This window comes from Equus caballus, chromosome 30 (genome assembly GCF_041296265.1).
Source record: "Equus caballus isolate H_3958 breed thoroughbred chromosome 30, TB-T2T, whole genome shotgun sequence".
Classification (NCBI taxonomy): Eukaryota; Metazoa; Chordata; class Mammalia; order Perissodactyla; family Equidae; genus Equus; species Equus caballus.
The window spans coordinates 17,480,720-17,505,636 of NC_091713.1; the positions used below are offsets into that span (position 1 = coordinate 17,480,720).

The window sequence follows — 24,917 nt, forward strand, 5'->3', positions numbered from 1 at the left end:
ATTTTGATTCATCAATAGCATGCATTTCCAACTAAGAAAAGAATACGACCAATTCCACTGGGTCTTTGAAGTGGTCACGGTGAGCGAAAAATGCTGACCCATAATGGGTCCACGCACACTGCAGAACAGATTCGTTCACGTCTTCTTTCACCTGTGTCAGTATTTGGAAAATAGGGGTAAAGTGACACTTTACTGTAGAAAGACACTTTAGAAGAAGCTACTCTTGTGGCCTGATTTCTCAAAGAGCAGACTGGTGGGAAAGGCCATCACATTTCCCAAATCTATTTCTTTCTGTCGCTCCTAGAGGTATTGAAGCGACACAGACTATAAGCTAAAGTGACAAGTCAGTGTGTCAGGAGGCAATCTCAGGAGAAAGCCCCTCAGACATGGCTCTACCCCCTGCTCTAGTGGCTTTCACTTGCTTCTGCTGAAGGAGCCAGAGGCCTGTGCTTCCTGATGGTCTGGTATCACGGAGCACTGTCCATGCGTTTTTAGTGTATGCGGGAAGCAAACGGTGTTACATCTGTCTGCTCACTTGCAGACATGAACTCAGAGAGGGAATTCCACGTTATAGAATGTGAGAACATTTTCAGATGGCAAATTTAAAATGTAACCCTAAATATATTACAATTGGATACAAATTTGACTTTTCCTTTTGTTTTGGAGTTTCATCAGAGGCTCCAGAAAGGGTGAACAGAAGGATCTAGATGGTCTGTGTAGGACGTACTCAAAGATGATGAAATAGGTTTTGCTGTTGTCAACTTATCACCCCCCTTGAAGCGTCTGTAAGAAGAAACAAAGAGAATAATCAAGAAAGGTAGCAATTTCTTTAGAGAGAGTTGGTGGTGGGCTGTGCTTTCCTTCCCTGTTGCACACACCGGCCACACTCTCTGGTGGCAGGAAGAGTTGCCGCTTTGTTAATCCCAGCCAAGTAAGGAGTGTTTCCCAGGATCCCTTGTAGAGCTTGTCTCTTGTGTTTGGGAATACACAGGGACGGGGACCCGACTTGGGCATGACAATGCCTCAAGGTGAGAGGTGATCGGAAGCTGTGTGTGGTGGCTGAGTGTGGACAGGTCTCTGCAGGTAGTGGCTTTGCCGGCAGGCTAAGGTGGCAGGCAGGTGAGATGGGCCAGGTTATAACCATCGGCGGGGGCTGGATTTGCTCCTTCATGGATGCAGCCTCACAGCCCATGCAGCCTGACAGCTCTTCTTGAAAGGGACACTGATCACCAGATCCTGGAACTAAGGATGGAGTCCCACGGGCCAGCTGTAAGAGGTGTAGCTCTCAAAAGGAAGACTTACGGTGGAGGTATCCAGAGGGGAAAGAGCTTCAGAACCAACCGGAAGTGCCAAGCAGGGGCCATGCACGGCGGATGAAAACCATCCCAGTAATGTGGGACTTTGTCCTTTCTCTTTAATCTGCCTGTCACCCTCCCCACCCCCAGAGTTAGATGCCCGAGAGTCAGAGTCATGCAAGAGGAGACAGAGGAACAACAAGGAAGAGAGAAGAAATGGAAGACTTCCTCCTGGGGGCCCTGCTCCATTGTAGCATCTGAGCCCGAGGAGGCCTGTCTGGTAGAGGAAAGAAGCTTTTAGTCGAGGGAGACAGTAACAGGTTTATTTGGACGAGAGTGGAGTTCTAGATACCTAGATCGAGGTGTTTAATTTGTTAGTGACCAAGAAAGACTAAAAGGCTCTGTGATCTGCCTGAGATTTCATCCGTGGTCAGGGCAGAGCAATTCAACAGAACAGTTTTGTAAAGGGGCAGTTACCGAGGAAAAATTAAACGTGCTCCTGTTCGCACCATTCTGAGTCCAGCTCATCCAAAGCAGCTGTGCTCTGATGACTCAGTCTCCAGCAGCTCCAGCCCCTGGAAAAGGACATTTATCATTTGGAAGAGGGGCGAGGGGCAGAGGCTAGAAGAAAAGCCGTGGACTTGTGAGCACTGAAGTAAAAACTTCAGGCTTGTGATTAGGGATATGTCCTGTGTTGCCCCCATTTTATGTGGAAGCTAACGCTTTGAGAGGATAAGTGACATATCTTAGGTCACACAGCTTACAAAGTGGCAGAGGCTACAAAGCTACCAAGGCTGTCTGGCTCCAGATCTCAGATGGAAGAGGGAATGGATCCAGAGGAGCTCACGCTGTGGGGAAGGCAGTATTCAGGATCCAGTGAACACCGCGAACCGGTGATGGAACTTTTCTGTAGGGTGAGGTGGTTTTGTCCACCTGTGTGAAGCCAGCCATAGAATGAGTGGAGCTAATGGTGTATAGCTTTCATTTTTCAAGGGTCTGAGTTTTGCAGGGTGAGTGCCTGGAATTGATAATAAATTTACAAGGCACTTGCGCTTTTCCAGGCTTTGGGTTTTCTAGAAAACAGAGGCTGTTTTCTGGGCTTTTATAATACACATCCAAAATAAAACCATAAAAGGCCAATGTCTTCTTAAAAATACTATGTTTCTGGTCCTCCATTGCTGCCTGCAATAGGATTAGAATTTCTACAGGACCATTCAGGGGGAAAAAATACAAAGAAAGAAAAAAAATGGAAAGATTTTCAACATTATTGCCCGTAGAATGCATTGAGCCTGAACATGAAAATAAATTAGTTCTTTTTCTGGCAAATGTTTAGAAGAGCTTCTTTGCTGTTTTTATGGCAACACTTCTGACACCAAATGAGAGGTTTTTGCCTCCTGACACAAAATAATGTGGTGTTTTTCCCAACACCTCTTCTCCAACTCTTTTACCCTAACTACCTGGAATTAGCATCAGATTCCGCAGATTCAAGGGTAAAGTCTCGTAGATTGTCTCCCATTTCAGATGTGTCAACCACAAGTCCTGGGCCTCCTGTACGTTTGACCAGTCCCAGCTATAAATCAGGGGTTCCCATCACCCCCTCCTCAGGTTCAATAATTTGCTAGAATGACTCAAAGAACTCAGGAAAGCACTTTGCTTCTTATTACTGATTTATTACAAAGGGTACAACTCAGGAACAGCTGGGTGGAAGAGATGCATAGACCAGAGGGTGGCCCATTGAGTTTCCATCCACGTCCACTCTGGGCACACCACCACCTCAATGTGCGTGTCATCTCAGCAGGTTGATGTGTTCACTAACTTGGAAGCTCTCTGAATCCCATCCTTTAAGGGTTTTTATGAAGGCTTCATTGCGTGGGCGTGATTGATGAAATCACTGTCCATTGTTGATTGACTCAATCTCCAGCCCCCTCCCCTCCCCAGATGTCATGGGGTAGGGGTGAAAATTCCTACCCTTTAATCATGCTTTGGCCTTTCTAGTGAGAGGCCCCAGCCTGAAGCTGTCTAGGGGCCTGCCAAGAGTTGCTTCATTGGAAAAAAAGACACTCCTATCACTCAAGAAAATCCAAGGCATTTAGGAGCTCTATGTCAAGAACCAGGGATGAAGACCAAATATATATATTCCTTTTCTTTTCTTTTCAAAGTGTAAGACAAGGTTTTATTGGGGCTTATGCTCGAGCGCAAGGAGACAGCACAGGAGAAATGGCTCTCTGGCTGGCTCCCCGAAGGTAGTCGTCCTGAGTCTTTTACGGGGAGAGGGAGCAGACTGGGCACGATTCTCCTCCTCCAGAGGCATTGTTTCCCCCGTCCTGGTCATGTCCTCTTTGCACGCCCCAGGCTGCAAGAGTGGGTTTGGGGTGGGGGAGTGGGGGAGCGGGGTGGAGGTGTTTGTGGTCTCTGCGTCTGCCCAGTAGGTCCAACATGGCAGTATTGCTCACTACCGCCACCCCAGGCGGGTCATATAGTGGTCATCTCAAGGCTTTGTGTGCATGAGGAAATCGGGTGATTGCTTGGGGGAAGTTTTGCAGCTGGAAGGTTGCTTATCTGGACTTGGAAAATAGTTGAGCTGGGAGGTGCCTGATCAGGTGGCTGAGGGGGAGGGGCGGAGTCCCGTCCCTATTCTGTCTCCTTCCCCGGAGAGATTTTACCCTCTTCATTCTTAATGGGATAGAGACTGGTGGTCTCGTCTTCTGGAGCTACTTTCAGCTGCCCAGCGATGCTGACCCTAGATCCTGGAGGACTAAAAAAATCTCTCACTGACTGCTCTAAGGAGCCATAGGGACTCTGGTGTTCCTGTGCTATCATTAGTTTGATATGAAGCTGCTGAAGCCTGAAAGATACAAACTTTCCCAATAGATTAAAGAGACATGGACTGAAAAGTAATAGAAGAAGGATAATCATTGAGGGCCCCAAGAAAGGAAAGAACCACGTGAGGCAAGGGAGGGCTCGCTCGTATATTTCTTATTGTGTCACAGGAGCAGATACAATTTAGCTACTCTCACTTAAAATATTCTCCACAGGCTGGCCTGTGGCCAAGTGCTTAACTTCATGCTCTCCTTTGGCAGCCCAGGGTTTTGCAGGTTCAGATCCCGGGTGTGGACCTAGCACCGCTCATCAAGCCATGCTGAGGCGGCATCACACATAGCAGAACCAGAAGGACCCACAACTAGAATATACAATGAAGTACTGAGGAGCTTTGGGGAGAAGAAAAAGAAAAGATTCTCCACCCTGGACATTCAGAGGGACATATACCCTCAGTCCTGAAAAGGATGCTAAATAGCAAGGCTATCACGCTCAGGAAGTACGAGTGCTCTAATAATTTTTGAATGCACTTTCAGTGACATTTTAAAAATTCTTTTGATTGGCCCGCGCGGGTGCCGCTCCCCGCCCAGCCGGCCATCGGCCCCGCGGGCCTGGTCCGGCGGATGCGCGGCGGCAGCTGGCCGGCTGGGAGAGCTGTTTTGGGAAAGAAGAAACATGGAAAGTGGTGCAGTTCTGCTGGAATCCAAATCCTCACCCTTTAACCTTCTGCATGAAATGCATCAACTCCGTCTTCTCGGTCACCTGTGTGACGTGACTGTCAGTGTGGAGTACCAGGGTGTCCGCGAAGAATTCATGGCCCATAAGGTGGTGCTGGCAGCCACCAGCAAGTTTTTTAAGGAAATGTTCCTTAACGAGAAGACTGTGGATGGCACTAGGACTAATGTCTACTTAAACGAAGTGCAAGTTGTCGACTTTGCTTCGTTCCTTGAGTTTGTCTACACTGCAAAGGTACAGGTGGAAGAAGATCGGGTGCAGCGAATGCTGGAAATGGCTGAAAAGCTGAAATGTTTGGACTTATCAGAAACTTGTTTTCAATTAAAGAAACAGATGTTGGAGTCGGTGCTTTTGGAGTTGCAGAGTTTCTCAGAGTCTCAGGAGGTGGAAGGGAGCAGTGGTGCCCAAGTCACTGTGGCTCCTGGCCCCCGGGCAAGTGCAGCTCTGGATGGTCCTGTCGCCAGCAGCCTTGCGGATTCCCCAAATCCCCCGGTGGCGAGAATTAACAATGGCATGCTGTCAGATATGCCCTTGAGGAAGTCCAAGGAGAAACCAGACAAGAAAAAAGATGTAGTTAAGCCTCCCTACCCTAAACTCAGAAGAGCTAGTGGAAGGCTGGCCGGAAGAAAGGTCTTTGTGGAGATCCCTAAAAAGAAATACACGAGAAGACTCCGAGAGCAGCAGAAAAGTCCCGAGGCCGACATGAGGGACTACAGGGGTCCCCAAGTCCCCAGTCCAGAGGCGGTGGGCACAGAGCTGGACCCAATTACAAAAAACGAGGATGGCACTGCTGGGGTGGAGGTGGAGGAGGGGCTGCAGAAAGCAGGGCGGGGCGATGAGGAGGACGAGGAGGACCAGGAGGCAGAGAAGAGGAAGAGCAACTTTAAGTGCACTATCTGCGAGAAAGCCTTTCTGTATGAGAAGAGCTTCCTGAAGCACGTCAGGCTCCACCATGGGGTGGCCACCGAGGTGGTTCACCGCTGTGACACCTGCGGCCAGACCTTCGCCAACCGCTGCAACCTGAAGAGCCACCAGCGCCACGTGCACAGCAGCGAGCGCCACTTCCCGTGCGACCTGTGCGGGAAGAAGTTCAAAAGGAAGAAGGACGTCAAGCGGCACGTGGTGCAGGTGCACGAGGGTGGGGGCGAGCGGCACCAGTGCCAGCAGTGCGGCAAGGGCCTGAGCTCCAAGACGGCCCTGCGGCTGCACGAGCGGACGCACACGGGCCACAAGCCCTACGGCTGCACCGAGTGCGAGGCCAAGTTCTCGCAGCCCTCGGCTCTGAAGACCCACATGAGAATTCATACAGGGGAAAAACCTTTTGTCTGTGATGAATGTGGTGCAAGATTCACTCAGAACCACATGCTGATTTATCATAAAAGGTGTCACACAGGTGAAAGACCTTTTATGTGTGAAACATGTGGCAAGAGTTTTGCTTCTAAGGAGTATTTGAAACATCACAATAGAATCCATACTGGATCCAAACCCTTTAAATGTGAAGTTTGTCTCAGGACTTTTGCCCAGCGGAACTCACTTTACCAGCACATTAAAGTCCACACAGGGGAACGTCCCTATTGTTGCGACCAGTGTGGTAAGCAGTTCACCCAGCTCAACGCTCTCCAGCGCCACCATCGCATCCACACAGGAGAGAAGCCGTTCATGTGCAATGCTTGTGGACGGACGTTTACTGATAAGTCTACTCTCCGGCGGCACACCTCAATACATGATAAGAATACTCCATGGAAGTCTTTCCTTGTTATTGTAGATGGCTCACCCAAGAATGATGAAGGGCACAAGACTGAACAGCCTGATGAAGAATATGTGTCATCCAAACTTTCAGATAAACTGCTGTCTTTTGCAGAAAACGGCCATTTTCACAACCTGGCCACGGTCCAAGACAGCGTGTCTGCCGTGCAGGAGAACAGTTCTGCAGACACGGCCTGCAAGTCACATGATTCCATGGTGTCCCAGGACGCTCTGCTGGCCACCACCATCAGTGAGCTTAGTGAGCTGACTCCGCAGACAGACTCGATGCCCGCACAGCTTCACTCTTTGACCAACATGGAATAAGAGCTTGGAGTTACCTGCCAAGCAGGTCTCATCCTGTGTCTGTGTGTGTGCTAAGTGTACACAAGATCACGTCAGGGGCTAAGACAAAGAACTGTCTCTGGGCAAAGCAGTGGGCAAGAATGGCTTCAGCAGGTTTCCCTGAATTTTTGCTAACTTGCACGTCTTTAAAGCTTTCTCTTAAAAACCCTGATCTGCATGACTTCAGCTACACTTTATCAACAAACAAGGCAGTTAACATAACCTCACTTAATTCTGGTGTAGGTTGTATGTGTTAATCATTCTAATGCTTGATTGTCTTGATGTTTATGAAGTGTAAACAACTGCTTAACTTTATAGTACAGAGCATTGATCCAGCTCATGAAATTGTCTCCCTGGTGTCTTAGGCTGCCTTATATTTCCATGTGTGTTTATTTGTGATACTTTCAAAGTATTTTTCTACAAAGCTGAAATAAAACCAGGGCCATGTATTTTCAGCTGTTTCTTTCCTGTTGAAGCAAATCAGATTTGCTCTGGGGACCCTCGAATGGTACTGAAGGAATGGATAATTGCATTCATTCCCTTCCACCCCCGTTTGTAGGCGCTAAAAAGGAATGACAAATTGAACACTTGTGAAATAGCTTAGTATAATGTCTACTTACAGCACATATGCAGCTAGGAAATTTATCACAAAATAACATTTTTTTGGTGAGGAAGATTGGTCCTGAGTAACATCTGTGCCAGCCTTCCTCTTTTGTATGTGGGACCCTGCCACAGCATGGGTGGATGAGTGGTTTGTAGGTCCACTCCCAGAATCTGAACCCGTGAACCCCAGGCTACTGAAGCTGAGGGTGCGAACTTAACCACTACACCATTGGGCTGGTCCCACAAAATAACTTTTTTTTTTTTTTTTTAAAGATTTTGTTTTTCTCCCCAAAGCCCCCCGGTACATAGTTGTGTATTTCGTTGTGGGTCCTTCTGGTTGTGGCGTGTGGGACGCTGCCTCAGCGTGGTCTGATGAGCGGTGCCATGTCCGTGCCCAGGATTCGAACCGACGAGGCACTGGGCCGCCTGCAGCGGAGCGTGCGAACTTGACCACTCGGCCACGGGGCCAGCCCCAAAATAACTTTTTTTTTGAGGAAGATTAGCCCTGAGCTAACATCTGTACCCATCTTCCTCTACTTTATATGTGGGATGCCTACCAGAGCATGGCCTGATAAATGGTGTGCAGGTCCGCACCCGGGATCCGAACCAGTGAACACTGGACCGCTGAAGCAGAATGTGGGAACTTAACCGCTGCACCACCGGGCCAGCCCTCCACAAAATAACTTGAAATGAAATGTGGCTGTTCAGTTCCATTCTGGAAAGTCTGATTAGGTAAAAGCTGTCCTACCAAAGATTATAGCAGCAAACAGTGTAGTAGTTTTTGCAAAGAGGTGTGAAAAATGAAGCAAGGGGCTTTAGAACACCTGAAACATCAGTACAGTCATTTTATTCATGAGTAGCAATGAGATGATTGTGGCAAATCTTAGAACACAGAGTATTAGTATTTTTGCTAGGTTTTCCTGACTTAATTTCTGTAATTTTTAGAAACCCAGAATTTGTCATTTTCCACATCAAGAGCTTGAAACAGACAAGTAATTGTCAGACATTTGTTTCCTTGGAAGCCTGTGAGAATACAGCAGAGGGGAGTGAAAGCCTTGGTACCTTCATCTGTGATGATACTTTCAAAGTACAGAACCACTAACTGTCTTAAATGCTCCTTTGGCTGTCTCATTCTGGCCTTTTGCTCGAAACGAATTTGCAACGACAAGACAATTCTGTATTTGCTAACCCTGACTCTTCCAGTGGCTTGGGTGTATTGCCGCAATGCAAAGTGCTTTGGCTCACATATAGCCCTAAACGTGTTACCTTAAAAAGAGAACCTTGAAGGAGGAGAGTTCTTGTGTTCACTAGTTTTTCCTATGTTTTAATTTATTAAACTTGCTGTGAAAACTTTCATTTTCTAAGAGAAAGTTACTTTCTCGGTAAGTTCCAGGATGAAGATACAGCTGCACTATGCCAGAAACTATGAGGGAAGGAAACTTTCTTCCTGAGTGCTTATTTTGTTCTAACTTGTGACATGGGAAAGTGAATACTAAAGCCGCTCTGAGGTGTCTTAGGTGCTGATCACACTTCACACGTACTCTTGAAGGTAGCAGTATTGAATTACTTCAAATTCAATTATGACAACACATCCTGGTTGTGTTTACAGAACAAAACAGTAGTGACTATCACACAACCATTTTATTCTTGGTGAGAGAATGAGCCTGCCTAGCTGAGGTACTGTTTCAAGGAATAAAGTCATCCCAATGAGAAGGAATTTAAATAACAGATTATTTTGTTACCTACTGGAATAATTTTTGTCTTGAATTTGTTTCTTTAGAAGTTCTATAATAAATTGTTTAACGTGTTAATAAATGTTTGCTTTGTAAAAGTAAAAAAAAAAAAAAAAAAAAATTCTTTTGATTATAATAGGAGCATCTCTCCTTGGCTGACCAACCTACTATTTGAAGAACATGTTAAATCCTGTGCCAATAACTCTTTTAACCATCTTACAGCAAACCAATGATATAAATAGGAGTTCCTTAAAACTCCAAACTTTGGGGTCCACAATCTTTGGGAATACCAGTCGACAATATATTCAGGCACCATTCCCTTCTCCAGGCTTGCCCTTGCAATCATCTGTCTGTGCTGTGTGGTCAGATTAGGGAATCAACTAATTTCTCATATTTTCCTTTGTTAATTAAGCTGAGATTTGTCCTACTGATAAACACGTGAAAGCCAATAGATATCCTGGACTGTCTGGAATTATTTCAGGGTGGAAAAAGTGATAAATCATTACCATTCCCACCCCAACCTGTGGCCAATGGCTTATATTTTTCTAGGGTTTTTTCCCCTGGGAAAAAATGGGGATTTTCTTCAAATTATATTTTTAAGCCAAAGAATTACCCCTCCTTCCCTTCATGAAAACCTGATAAAAAGGGAGCTGTGGTTTAAGTATAAACATTGGCCAGACATGGAGACAGAAAAAGTAATAGAGGTTAGCAGAGGCTGGAGGGTGGGGGCAGAGGGGTTTGGGGTGATTAAAAAAGTTATGGAAAAGTACTTTCACAATGTACAACGTTGTGAATGTACTTAATGCCTCTGAATTAGACACTTAAAGATGATTAAGATGATAAATTTTGTTATGAATATTTTACCACATATAAAAAAAAATTGAGGGGTCAGCCCAATGGCACAGTAGCTAAGTTCGCACATTCTGCTTTGGCGGCCCGGGGTTCGCTGGTTCAGATCCCAGGTGCAGACATGGCACCGCTTGGCAAGTCATGCTGTGGTAGGTGTCCCACATATAAAGTAGAGGAAGATGGGCATGGATGTTAGCTCAGGGCCAGTCTTCCTCAGCAAAAAGAGGAGGATTGGCAGCAGATGTTAGCTCAGGGCTAATCTTCCTCAAAAAAAAAAAAAAAATTGAATAGAGCCTCAAAGAAAGGTGGGACACCATTAAGCTCATCAACATATATGTAATGGGAATACAAGAAGGAGAGGAGAGAGAGGAATAGGAAAACATTTCAAAGAAAAAAATAGTTGAAAACTACCTAAATTTGATGAAAAACCTTATTCTACACATCCAAGAAGCTTGAAGGACTACAAGCAGGTTGCACATAAAACAAAGATGTCCATACGCAGACATGTCATGATAAAAATGCTGAAAGAGGAGGAAAAAGATCCTGAAAGAGCAAGAGAAAAATGGTTCATCACATACAAAGAGACCCCAAAGGATTAACAGCTGACTCATCAGAAACAGTGAAGGCCAGGAGGCAGTGGGATGACATATTCAAAGTGCTAGGGGGAAAAACCCTGTCAACCAAGAATCTTATATCCAGAAAAACTATCTTTCAAAAATGAAAGCAAAGTGAAGTCACTTCTAGATAAAAACTGAGAGAATTTTTTGCTCAAAGAGCCACTTGATAAGAAGTACTAAAGGAATTTTTTCAGGCTGAGAGCAAGTGACCCCAGAGTGTAACTTGAGTCCACATGAAGAAATGAAGAGCTGCAGTAAAGATACTTAAGTAATTATAAAAGAATAAATGCTTATTTCTTCTACTTTCTTCTCTTACCTGATTTAAAAAACACTTTTATAAAGCAATATATATATATATATATATATATATATATATATATATATATATATATAATTGCATGATTGGGCCTATAGGAGATAGAAATGTAAAATATTTGATAATAACAGCCCAAAACATGTGATGGGAGCAAACTGCCTTGGAGTAAGGAAGTGACAGCAGATGGTAACTCAAATCCACAGGAACAAATGAGGAGAACTAGAAATGGTAAATAAAGAGGCCTGTAAAACAAACTCTAGATATACTTTCTCTCCTCTCAGTTTCTTTATGAGGCATACAATTATATAAAGTAATAATTATAGCAGCATATTTTTAGATTTGTAATATATATAGAAGTAATATGTTTAACAATAATAGCATGTAATGGAGGAAAAGGAAATAGATCTATATGGGAGTAACATTTCTCTGTCTCATGGGTGGAATTAAGTTAGAATAAATTTGAAATATTCTGATAAGTTAAAATGTTTATGGAAAGCCCTAGAGCAACCACTATGAACATGACCAAAACATATAGTGAAAAAAATCATTAAAGAAATTAATGCTTTATGCAAGAAAATATTCACTTAATGCAAAAGAAAGCAGTAAAAGAGGAATAGAGGGAAAAAAGACATGAGACATATGAAAAACAAAAAGTAAAATAGCAATTGTAAATGCAGCTGTATCAATAATAACACTAAATGTGAATGGGTTAAACAATCCAATCAAAAGGCAGAGATTGACAGGCTAGATAAAAAAATAAGATCCAACTATATGGTGACTACCAGGGAAACACTTCAGATTCAGAGATACAAATAACTTGAAAGTAGAAGAATGGCATAAAAAGATATGTCATGCAAACAGCAACTACAAGAAAGCTGGTGTGATTTTACTAATATCAGACACAATAGACTTTAAAACAATAAGAATGTTACTAGAGATAAAGAGGGACATTTTGGGTGCTGGCCCCATGGCCAAGTAGTTAAGTTAGCATGCTTCGCTGGGTTTTGCTCGTTTGGATCCTGAGCATGGACATGGCACTGTTCATCAAGCCATGCTGAAGCGGTGTCCCACATGCCATAACTAGAAAGACCCACAACTAAAAAAAATATATACAACTATGTGCTGAGGGGCTTTCGGGAGAAAAAGGAAAAATTAAATCTTAAAAAAAAAGAGGGGCATTTTATAATCATAAAAGGGTTATTCCATTAGGATAGGCACCCAAGAACAGAGCCCCAAAATATATGAAGCAAAATTGATAGAATTGGAGCAACATGGCGGTGTGAGCTCACCCGGGACTCTCTCCCCTCCCAATTACAACCAAAAAGAGCAACTGCTTTCCAACCAAAAAAAAAAAAATCCTAATAACAGAAGTCGTCAGAGACCCACAGCAGCCAAATGACAGAGGGCGGAGAGGCTGGATCCGTCCTCGGAGGAGCAGGAATGGGGTAAGAGAGAACTTTGCTCCCTCCCCTAGAGACTGGGATCGCTGCCGCGGGTGCGGGAAGGAGCGGGGGAGGGGCCACACATCCAGAGATCGTCCAGGACTCCCACCACCCATGCAGTGGAAACCCTCTAATGGGGAAAGCTTTCTTGTGGGGGAACCCCAGCAAGCCAGGGCCCTGGGAGACCAGAGAGCGAGAGCTGATCTGAGTCCAGGTCGGCGAAGGAAAGAAAGTGCCCCTCCTCCCTGAACCTGCGCTGTGCACTGCCATTGAGCTGAAGGCAGACGGCTCAGGATGCTCAGCTCTCAACCCCAATCTAGTGGCGACAGGCTGTAACTGCAACCAAATAATAGCATTATGCACAAAAACCTCTCCTCTACCATCCAGCAATTTATAAAAGCTCCAGTCCAAAAGGAAAACAACAAAAACACAGAATTATGTCCTGAGGACTTGGAAATAGGTTAACTAAGTGAAAATGAGTTCAGAATAGCTACCATCAAAACACTCAATGAGGTAAAGGGAAATATAGAGAAACAAGTCAACGAGTTCTGGAGTTACTTCACAAAAGAGATTGAAACTATAAAGAAGAATCAATCAGAAATACCAGAGCTGAAAAATACAATGGATCAGATAAAACAGAATATGGACTCCCTGAATGCTCGTGTAGACACCATAGAGGAGCAAATTAGCATAATCGAAGATAGACAGGCTGAATGGCTCCAGACAGAGGAAGAAAGAGAACTAAGAATTAAAAAAACTGAAGAAAATCTCAGAGAAATAGCTGACTCAGTGAGAAAATGCAACTTAAGAATAATCGGAATTCCTGAGGGCGTGGAAAAGGAAAATGGAGCAGAAAGTGTGCTCAAAGAAATAATAGAAGAGAAATTCCCAAATCTAGGGATTGAGAGAGGAATGTGTGTGGAGGAAGCTTTCAGATCTCCTAGATTTGTCAATGTAAAAAGACCTACTGCAAGGTATATAGTAGTAAAAATGGCAAAAATGAATGACAAAGAAAGAATACTCAGGGCAGCAAGGCAGAAGAAAATAACCTGCAAAGGAACTCCTATCAGACTTTCAGCAGATTTCTCTACAGAAACCTTACAAACTAGGAGAGATTGGAGTGACATATTCAAAACTTTAAAGGATAAAAATCTTCAGCCAAGAATACTCTATCCAGCAAAAATATCCTTCAGATACGAGGGAGAAATTAAATCTTTTACAGACAAACGAAAGCTAAGGGATTTCGTAGTCACAAGACCTCCACTACAAGAAATCCTCAAGTAGGCTCTCATACCTGAAATAAGAAAAAAAGGGAGAAAGGGGTCACAAAACACAGAGTAGGGAGACAGATAGAATCTGAATAGGATAGCAAATATTCAACTATAGCATTAGGATAAAGGGAAGTAAATCACCAAAGCAAAGACAATCTTATCACTCTAACCACAAACTCACAGCAGAAGTTGGAATAAGAGATGAAAATAATAATTTAGGATGGGAGGAGGAAAGGGACTGAAACAGTCTAGGCTAAGTAAGTAAGAGACCACCAGAAAATGGACTGTGTTATACACGAGATTCTGAATACAAACTTCAGGGTAGCCACTAAACGAAAAGACAGACCAGAGATAAAAAACATAAATAAGGAAAAATCTAAGAAACCCAGCATAAGAAATTGCAGAAGTCAATGGGTTGGCTAAAACACACAGGGCGAGAAACAAGGGAAACACAGGAAAACTGGAAAATGAGCAACAGAATGACAGCATTAAGCCCTCATACATCAATACTCACCCTCAATGTAAACAGATTGAACTCTCCAATAAAAAGACATAGAATGGCAAAATAGATTAAAGAACAAGATCCAACAATTTGTTGCCTCCAGGAAACACACTTCAGCTCCAAGGACAAACACAGGCTCAGAGTGAAGGGGTGGAAGACAATACTCCAAACAGCAAACAAAAGAAAGCAGGTGTTGCAATACTTATATCAGACAAAACAAACTTCAAGATAAGGCAGGTAAAGAGAGACATAGAGGGCCAATATATAATGATCAAAGGGACACTTCATCAAGAAGAAATAACACTTATAAATATCTATGCACCCAACACAGGAGCACCAAAGTTCATAAAGCAACTATTAACAAACCTAAAAAGAAGAATCAAAAATAACACAATGGTAGTAGGGGACCTCAACACCCCACTCACATCAATGGACAGATCGTCCAGACAGAAAATCAACAAAGAAACAGTGGAGCTAAATGAAAAGCTAAAACAATTGGGCTTAATAGACATATATAGAACACCCCATCCCAAAACAGCAGAATACACGTTCTTCTCAAGCATGCATGGAACATTCTCAAGGATAAACCATATGTTGAGAAACAAGGCAAACCTCTACAAATTTGAAAAAATTGAAATAATAACAAGCATCTTCTCTGATCATAATGCTGTAAAGCCAGAAATTAATTACAAGAAAAAAGCTGAGAAAGGCACAAGGATGTGAAGACTAAACAATATGCTATTGAACAAGCAATGGATCATTGAAGAAATTAAAGAAGAAATAAAAAAATACCTGGAGACAAATGAAAATGATAGCATGCCATACCAACTCATTTGGGATACAGCAAAAGCTGTATTAAGAGGAAAATTCATCGCAATACAGGCACATCTTAACAAACAAGAAAAATCCCAGATAAGCAATCTTAAACTACACCTAAATGAATTAGAGAAAGAAGAACAAACAAAGCCCAAAGTCAGCAGAAGGAGAGAAATAATAAAAATCAGAGCAGAAATAAAAGCTATTGAAACAAAAAAGGCAGTAGAAAGGATCAATGAAACAAAGAGCTGTTTCTTTGAGAAGATAAATAAAATTGACAAACCCCTAGCCAGACATACAAAGAAAAAAAGAGAGAAAGCTCAAATAAACAAAATCAGAAATGAAAGAGGAGAAATAACAACAGACTCTGCAGAAATACAATGGATTATAAGAGAATACTACAAAAAACTATATGCCAGCAAAATGGATAACCTAGAGGAAATGGATAAATTCTTGGACTCCTACAGTCTCCCAAAGCTTAGTCAAGAAGAAGCAGACAATTTGAACAGACCAATCACAGGGAAAGAGATTGAAACAGCCATCAAAAGCATCCCAAAGAATAAAACCCCAGGACCAGATGGCTTTCCTGTGGAATTCTACCAAACTTTCAGAGAGGATTTAATACCTATCTTTTTCAAGCTATTCCAAAAAATTAGGGAGGATGGAACACTTCCTAACACATTCTACGAGGCCAACATCACGCTGATACCAAAGCCTGAAAAGTACAGAACGAAAAAGGAGAACTACAGGCCAATATCGCTGATGAACATAGATGCAAAAATTCTCAACAAAAGTTTGGCAACCTGAATTCAGCAATTCATCAAAAGGGTCATACATCAAGATCAAGTGGGATTCATACCAGGGACACAGGGATGGTTCAACATCCACAAGTCAATCAACGTGATACACCACATCAACAAACTGAGGAATAAAAACCACATGATCATCTCAATAGATGCAGAGAAAGCATTTGACAAGATCCCACAGCCATTTATGATAAAAACTCTGAACAAAATGGGGATAGAAGGGAACTACCTCAACATAATAAAGGCCATATATGACAAACCCACAGCCAACATCATACTCAATGGGCAAAAACTGAGTGCCATCCCCCTGAGAACAGGAACAAGACAAGGATGCCCTCTATCACCACTCTTATTTAACATAGTACTGGAGGTTTTGGCCAGAGCAATTAGGCAAGAGAAAGGAATAAAAGGAATCCAAATGGGGAGGGAAGAAGTGAAACTCGCTGTTTGCAGACGACATGATCTTATATATAGAAAACCCCAAAGAATCCATTGGAAAACTTTTAGAAGTAATCAACAACTACAGCAAAGTTGCAGGGTATAAAATCAACTTACATAAATCAGTAGCATTTCTATACTCTAATAATGAACTAACAGAAAAAGAACTCAAGAACACAATACTATTCACAATCGCAACAAAAAGAATAAAATACCTTGGGGTGAATTTAACTAAGGAAATGAAAAACTTATACAATGAAAATTACAAGACCTTTCTGAAAGAAATGGATGACAACATAAAGAGATGGAAAGACATTCCATGTACTTAGATTGGAAGAATAAACATAGCTAAAATGTGTATTCTACCTAAAGCAAGCTACAGATTCAATGCTATCCCAATCAGAATCCCAATGACATTCTTTACAGAAATAGAACAAAGAATCCTAAAATTCATATGGGGCAACAAAAGACCCCGAATTGCTAAAGCAATCCTGAGAAAAAAGAACACAGCTGGAGGCATCACAATCCCTGACTTCAAAATGTACTACAAAGCTACAGTAATCAAAACAGCATGGTGCTGGTACAAAAACAGGTGCACAGATCAATGGAACAGAATTGAAAGCCCAGAAATAAAACCACACATCTATGGACAGCTAATCTTTGACAAAGGAGCTGAGGGCATACAATGGAGAAAAGAAAGTCTTTTCAACAAATGGTGCTGGGAAAACTGGAAAGCCACATGTAAAAGAATGAAAATTGACCATTCTTTTTCACCATTCACCAAAATAAACTCAAAATGGATCAAAGACCTAAAGGTGAGACCTGAAACCATAAGGCTTCTGGAAGAAAACGTAGGCAGTACACTCTTTGACATCAGTATTAAAAGGATCTTTTCGGACACCATGCCTTCTCAGAGAAGGGAAACAATAGAAAGAATAAACAAATGGGACTTCATCAGACTAAAGAGCTTCTTCAAGGCAAATGAAAACAGGATTGAAACAAAAAAACAACCCACTAACTGGGAAAAAATATTTGCAAGTCATATATCTGACAAAGGCTTAATATCCATAATATATAAAGAACTCTCACAACTCAACCACAAAACATCAAACAACCCAATCAAAAAATGGGCTGGAGACATGAACAGACATTTCTCCAAAGAAGATATACTGATGGCTAATAGGCACATGAAAAGATGCTCATCATCGCTGATCATCAGGGAAATGCAAATCAAAACTACACTATCACCTTACACCCGTTAGAATGACAAAAATATCTAAAACCAATAGCAACAAATGTTGGAGAGGTTGCGGAGAAAAAGGAACCCTCATACACTGCTGGTGGGAATGCAAACTGGTGCAGCCACTATGGAAAACAGTATGGAGATTCCTCAAAAAACTAAAAATAAAACTACCCTACGATCCAGCCATCCCACTACTGGGTATTTATCCAAAGAGCCTGAAGTCAGCAATCCCAAAAGTCCTGTGCACCCCAATGTTTATTGTAGCACTGTTTACAATAGCCAAGATGTGGAAGCAACCTAAGTGCCCAGCAACAGACGAATGGATAAAGAAGATGTGGTACATATATACAATGGAATACTACTCAGCTGCAAAACAGAACAAAATCATTCCATTTGCAACAACATGGATGGACCTTGAGAGAATTATGTTAAGTGAAATAAGCCAGCGAGAGAAAGATAATCTGTGTATGACTCCACTCATATGAGGAATTTAAAACTATGGACCAAGAACAGTTTAGTGGATACCAGGGGAAAGGTGGGGTGGGGGGTGGGCACAAAGGGTGAAGTGGTGCACCTACAACATGACTGACAAACATTAATGTACAATTGAAATTTCACAAGATTGTAACCTATCAATAACTCAATAAAAAAAAATTCAAAAAAAAAATGGGCAGGAGAAATAAACAGACATTTCTCCAAAGAAGATATACAGATGGCCAATAGGCACATGAAAAGATGTTCATCATTGCTGTGCATGAGGGAAATGCAAATCAAAACTACACTAAGATGTCACCTTACACCCATTAGAATGACAAAAATAACTAAAACAAATAGTAACAAATGTTGGAGAGGTTGTGGAGAAAAAGGAACCCTCATACACTGCTGGTGGGAATGCAAACTGGTGCAGCCACTATGGAAAACAGTATGGAGATCCCTCAAAAAATTAAAAATAAAACTACCATACGATTCAGCTATCCCACTACTGGGTATCTATCCAAAGAACCTGAAATCAGCAATTCCAAAAGTCCCATGCACCTCTATGTTCATTGCAGCATTATTCACAATAGCCAAGACATGGAAGCAACCTAAGTGCCCATCAACAGATGATTGGATAAAGAAGATGTGGTATATATATGCAATGGAATACTACTCAGCCGTAACAAAGAACAAAATCGTCCCATTTGCAACAACATGGATGGACCTTGAGGGAATTATGTTAAGTGAAATAAGCCAGATAGAGAAGGACAATCTCTGTATGACTCCACTCATATGAGGAATTTAAACAGGTGGACAAAGAGAACAGATTACTGGCTACCAGGGAAAGGTGGGGTGGGGGGTGGGCACAAAGGGTGAAGGGGCGCACCTACAACACGACTGACAGACAATAATATACAACTGAAATTTCACAAGATTGTAACCTATCATTAACTCAATAAAAAAAATTGATAGAATTGAAGGGATGAATAGACAATTTAACAATAATAGCTGGAGCCTTCCATACCCTACTTCCAGTAATAGATAGGACAACTAGACAGATGATCCACAAGAGAACAGAAGACCTGAAAAACACTATAAACCCACTAGACCTAAAAAATATACATAGAACTCTCTACACATGGACAGCAGAATATGCATTCTTCTCAAGAGCACATGAAACATCCCCTAGGACACACTGCATTTTAGGCCATAAAACAAGCCTCGAAAAGTTGAAAAGGATTGTAATCATATGAAGTATGTTTCTGAGCACAATGGAATGAAATTAAAAGTCAAAAATAGAAAGAAATTTGGAAAATGCACATATGTTCTGAATATTAATCTCTTACCCGATATGTGACTTGCAAATATGTAATCCTATTCTGTGAGTTGTCTTTTTACTCTGTTGATAGTGTCTTTTGATCCACAAACTTTTTTCGTTTTCATGAAGTCCAATTTGTCTATTTTTTCTTTTATTACCTGTGCCTTTGGTGTCATATCTAAGAAACCATTGCCAAATCCAAAGTCATGAAGGTTTTGTCCTGTGTCTTCTGCATAATTTTAGGTCTTACATTAAGATCATGGATCCATTTTGAGTTAATTTTTCTATATGGTATTATGTAAGGGTCCAATTTTAGGATTTTTTTGCATGTGGGTATCCAATTTTCCCAGCACCATTTGTTGAAAAGACTATTTCCCCGTTAAGTGGTTTTGACATTTCCATCAAAAATCATTGACCATATCAGTAAGGGTTTATTTCCAGACTCTCTTCATGCCAGGACCACACTGTTTTGATTACAGTAGCTTGGTAGTAAGATTTGAAATCAGGAATTGTGAGTCCTCCAGATTTGTTCTTCTTTTTCAGGATGGTTTTTGGCTATTTGGGACCCCTTGAGAATCCATATAAACTTTAGGAGGTTTTAACCAAGGTCATTAGGCAAGCAAATGAAATAAAAGACATCCAGATTGGGAGAGGAAAAGGTAAAACTATGTCATCCACAGATGACATGATCTTGTACATAGAAAATCCTAACGAACCCACCAAAAAGTTAGAACAAATAAATAAATTTAGGAGGGTCATAGGAGGCAAGAGCAATATACAGAAGTCATCTGTGTTTCTATCCTTGCAGTGAACAATCTAAAAATTAAATTAAGTAACAATTCCATACACAATAGCATCAAAAAGAATAAAATATTTAGGAATAAAGTTGTTTAGGAAGTGTAAAACTTATACTCTGAAAACTATAAAATATTGTTGAGGGAAATTTGAGAAGACCTAAATAAATGGGAAGACATCCCATATTCATGGATTGGAAGATTTCCTATTGTTAGATGGCAGTACTCTCCAAATTGACCCACAGATTCAGTGAAATGCTTTGAGATCCACTCAGAGGGGATGGCTTTGAGCTCACAACTAAACAGACTTCAGAAGGCCAGGCCATTTGGGAACACATTCAAACATACATTTTGAAAACAAATGAAGTCACGTTATTCACTCAGAAGAATGGAAAAGGTAAAGAGGTCGTGATGATTGTGGAAGGCAATAGAACATTAAGTATTTTTGTTGTTGTTAGCTGTGTTTTTAACTCAAATTCTGTCTGTTGATGATGAAGGGGCTGATTTCTTCTTTAGTACACAGTGATTTTTGTTGTTCTTTATACAGTGAATACACGTTATCATACAGTACTATTTTATGCTGTATTTCACAATTAATTAAACATAAATCAGTACAAGAAAAACTAATTTTATTTTTGCTATATTTCACAATAAATCTAAAAATTAGGAAATAAACTTTTTTAAATTAAAAATTTTTTTTGTATAGCTAATATCTGCATTATTGGCTCATTACAAAATCTCTAGACTGAAATTAGAGAATCAAATCACTTTGCAGGGGCTGGCCCCGTGGCCGAGTGGCTAAGTTTGCACGCTCTGCTGCAGGTGGCCCAGTGTTTCGTTGGTTCGAATCCTGGGCGTGGACATGGCACTGCTCATCAAACCATGCTGAGGCAGTGTCCCACATGCCACAACTAGAAGGACCCACAACAAAGAATATACAACTATGCACCAGGGGGCTTTGGGGAGAAAAAGGAAACAATAAAATCTTAAAAAAAAAAAAATTCACTTTGCAGCTAAGGCCTTAGTCCATGAGAGGAACTGTGCAGAAAGGCTCTTTGAGGTCTCTGCTGATTTTAAAGCAGTGGGTTGCTAGGACGTACAACTAAAGTTGAAAGGGCACTATAGAATGCTCTGAATTTCCTGGGCAGATATACAGGATGAAGGCAGGAGGTTAAGAGGAAAACACTACATTGTTCACATTTGTTGATGAGAATGTCTAAAGGATGAAGCTTCTTCCTAGAGGGGGTGGGGTGGTTCTGGTAATACCAACTCAAGGCCTGAAATGTCTACCAGAACTGTGATTGGCTTGGGCAAAATGGGCAAATTGCTGTGTAGAAATTGCTATGTATTTTAACTCTACAATCCAGGTGGGAAGAATAGCCCCTAAGTGGAAATGTTTACATGGCAATTGCTAAGAGTTCAGAGTAGCATGTGTATCCTTCTTTCCCTTTTAATTGTAGGAAAATATTACCTTTCTACAGTGCCCATAAAGAACCTGTAGCTAGTAATGTGAAAGCTAAAGTGGGCTTTGGAGACTTGGACAGACAGAAAGAGACCGTAAGGTGAAACGTGGCTGACCCCCAAACCTAGATAGCTTGTACCACTTCTGGGGGCAACAGCCTGCTAAGGATCAGCATGAGGATGGTGGTGACTCCTTGAAATAGGAAGGCATGGTGGCAGGTTTGGCTCGGGGTCCTGGTCTGTATTTTCTGCTGGCCTGAAATAAATACTAATCCCCATATATGGAAAGCTCACCTGAAGCTTCCCTTTGCTTTTTGCTTATATAAATCAGTATTTTCCTCTAATATACCTTCTAACTGTTGATTATTTTTGAGAATTCCCTTTCAAAATCCAGAACTTGAGGCCAATTTACTTGGAGCTCAGAGTTTATAAAATAAACCAAGAAATAGGGAAGAAGGTGTACTTTACCAAATTGCTATATAGATAACTTAAAAAAAGAGAGAAAAAGTTTTTCTTAAATTTGGAAGACAAAACATTGAAGAACCAGCAATATTTCAAACAAAAAGTCATCAAAAAATTTATAAGCATCCTCATCACTTCATCCAGCCCCATGTAATTAATTCTTGTTCTGCTTGATCTTGGGTTAGCAGTTTTATGAATCCATCATCTTCTTCACTTGTTCCGGAAATTCTTACTCAGTCCAGTGGCATGGTCTCAAAGTTATTCAAGTGATGCCCTCATGGATCATTCTCACAGGAGCTGGTTGTAAACATGTTCAGAGAAGAATCAGAGTAAATCAATAACTGTGAATGACAAAGACTTAGAAATGGCCGTGGTTAAAGATCTGAAGAGAGTTCATTTCATAAGGAAATTTAGTTATTTCTTTGGCATACAATATCTTAAGATAGTAACTGGATAACAAAGGGATTGACAAATTTCTATGAACTTCACACCACTTCTGGAATACCTAAATTAGTAACATATCCATGCACATAAAACCTATGGGGGTTTATCACCACTTATTATTCGACAGTGCCTCCCATGTAATTTAACATACAAATAAACCTAATCAGTTTAACATCTTCTATTACAAGGTGAGAGACAAATCCTTTGAGATTTTGCAGAGGCCCTCTGGGAAATCTCAAAGTTAGTTCAAGGGCAAAAAGACTCTATTTAGAATTTGATTTTTGAAAGTTGTCAAAAATGTCAAAAGGTTTGAACACTCGATTAAATAGGATCACAGATCCTTATGAAATAACACTGAATGATCTATTTAATCAAAGTGACAAAGATTTTAAGGGCAAATACAGAAGGTTGCATAGTTGTGAACAAATCTTAGCTCTTTTAATATCGAGAAGTCTTGGTTTTCCTAAGTAATCAACCCGATAAAGACAAAGTGAAGCACAGGAACTTATTCTAAAACACAAAATCTTGGTTTCCCGGGTAGACTACTTAAGAGGTAAAGACCCTCCCACCCCCGCCTCCTTTTTTTTTTTTTTTTTTTTTACCATTTCTTATTAAGAGCAGACTTAGAGTCTAAGAAAACTAGGAACCACATAGTTGTGAACTGTTTGCCACATACTATCATTCTGTAGCAAATTTATGAATACATTTTATAGGTTTCTAGAGGTGTATGTCTTTTTCGTAGTACAACTTCTCATGTTTATCAACAGACCCAAATATATGTAGCTTCTCTATACTGTATAAAAGCAAGATGCCAAAAGTAGGTAAAGGTATGTTCAGTGGTTAGTGTTTCAGTATTGTATCTTATTTGAAAATGATCTAGATATTCAATAAATATCCATCATTTAACTTAGTATAGCTTTAAGGTTTAAAGTTATCAAAAAGGTTTTTGAAATGACTTTTAAGTGGATATACTAGAGAGCATAATTGTTGAAAAGTTCATTTATAAACTTTTATCCTACTTACATCTTTTTAATTCACTTTTCTTAACAGTTATGTTTAAACTACTCAGGAAGACTTCACGAGACATTAAACAAAGCTAGCCTTCATCTTAAGTTATTTTTCTTGTTAAAAAATCAGGCAGGTCTCGGTGCCAGCCCTGTGGCCGAGTGGTTAAGTTCATGCACTCTGCTTCGGCCACCCAGGGTTTTGCCAGTTCGAATCCTGGGTGCAGACCTGGCACAGCTCATTGAGCCATGCTGAGGCGGCATCCCACATGCCACAACTAGAAGGACCCACAACTAAAAAAAATACACAACTATGTACCAGGGGGCTTTGGGAGAAAAAGGAAAAATAAAATCTTTAAAAGAAAATCAGGAAGTATCAAAAATATCACAAAAGGAAAAAACCTAAAAGTATGGTTCTTATCTCTCTCTCTCTCTGTTTTTACCACTATGCTTGACATGCATCAAGCAATTCATTTTTATTGAACATTTTGTTTATGGGTTGGATTTGTAGTTTTATAATCTTAAACATCTAGTAGAGATAATATAAGTTTGTTTGACTAGTAAACCTAGGTAGAAAAAACATTGTATGTTTGCATTATATTTACAACTCTGAAGAGATGCCTATTTTTATTTTACCAACACTTCAAAAACTAACTTTATTTATCAAAGATTATCCCAGATCACATGAATTTAAAAAAACATTTGGGTTAGTTTCTATATTTCTGAGAGCTTTAGTAATACTTAATTTATATGAGCACTCACTTATCTCTAAGCCAATTTGAATAGAAACTCCTTTAAGGGATATTATAAATTAATTTGGTAATACTATCTGGAGGTAGAAAAATATCACGTGTACATAACATACATACACACACATATACATAAACGTACATAAATGTAAAGGCAGACAAAATCAGAGATCTTACAGCTTTCGTTTAAAAATTTTAGCCATGTGTCAGGTACAGTGATATAAAACTCATTAGTTCACAGGAGAACAGTTGGATCCAAACTGTGTTTCTGGCAGATGGAATAAGTTAAGGTTACCTACTCAGATGGCTAAAGCTTTTTACTCATATTTGTGGAGAAGACCTTCAAGATTTTTCGTTTGCCCAGTTTCCAAATAGCTCTTTTATTTTTTTTAAACCAAAGGTATCCCTATCAAGTGACTCAAAACCAAAGCTAATAGGCCCTTTATGACTTAACCATGAAGGCAAGAGGCATCCCAAAGAGGGTGCAAAAGATGCAGCCCTCCCAAGATGCGGAGCCACTCCCAAAGACACCCAAAAGATAGGAAGACTTAGACAACCCTCGTCCCAGAGCTGGCAACAGTCAGTAGGACACTAGCCACAAAAGAGGTGCGACCCACATTTCTGTCCCACCGTATTT

General features: G+C 41.0%; 1 protein-coding gene and 1 long non-coding RNA gene across 3 annotated transcripts in view; both read left to right on the forward strand.

Annotated features, from left to right (window-relative positions):
• The window catches only part of LOC102148483 (uncharacterized), a 64,706-nt gene that overhangs the window by 5,853 nt on the left and 33,936 nt on the right, over nucleotides 1-24,917 (forward strand). The gene's annotated exons all lie outside the window — the stretch shown is intronic.
• On the forward strand, nucleotides 4,402-7,384 carry LOC138921594 (GDNF-inducible zinc finger protein 1). 2 transcript variants are annotated; one of them, XM_070256019.1, is made up of 2 exons: nucleotides 4,402-6,565; nucleotides 6,612-7,006. In XM_070256019.1, exons 1-2 carry the CDS (start codon nucleotides 4,788-4,790, stop codon nucleotides 6,859-6,861), a joined length of 2,028 nt encoding a protein of 675 aa, XP_070112120.1. In that variant the 5' UTR covers nucleotides 4,402-4,787; the 3' UTR covers nucleotides 6,862-7,006. The 2 variants fall into 2 exon arrangements, with proteins under 2 accessions (XP_070112120.1, XP_070112119.1); XM_070256018.1 differs by having other exon boundaries at nucleotides 4,402-7,384.

Coding starts and splice junctions, on each gene's coding strand:
- LOC138921594 (XM_070256018.1), top strand. CDS start 4,788: ATGGAAAGTGGTGCAGTTCTGCTGGAATCCAAATCCTCACCCTTTAAC.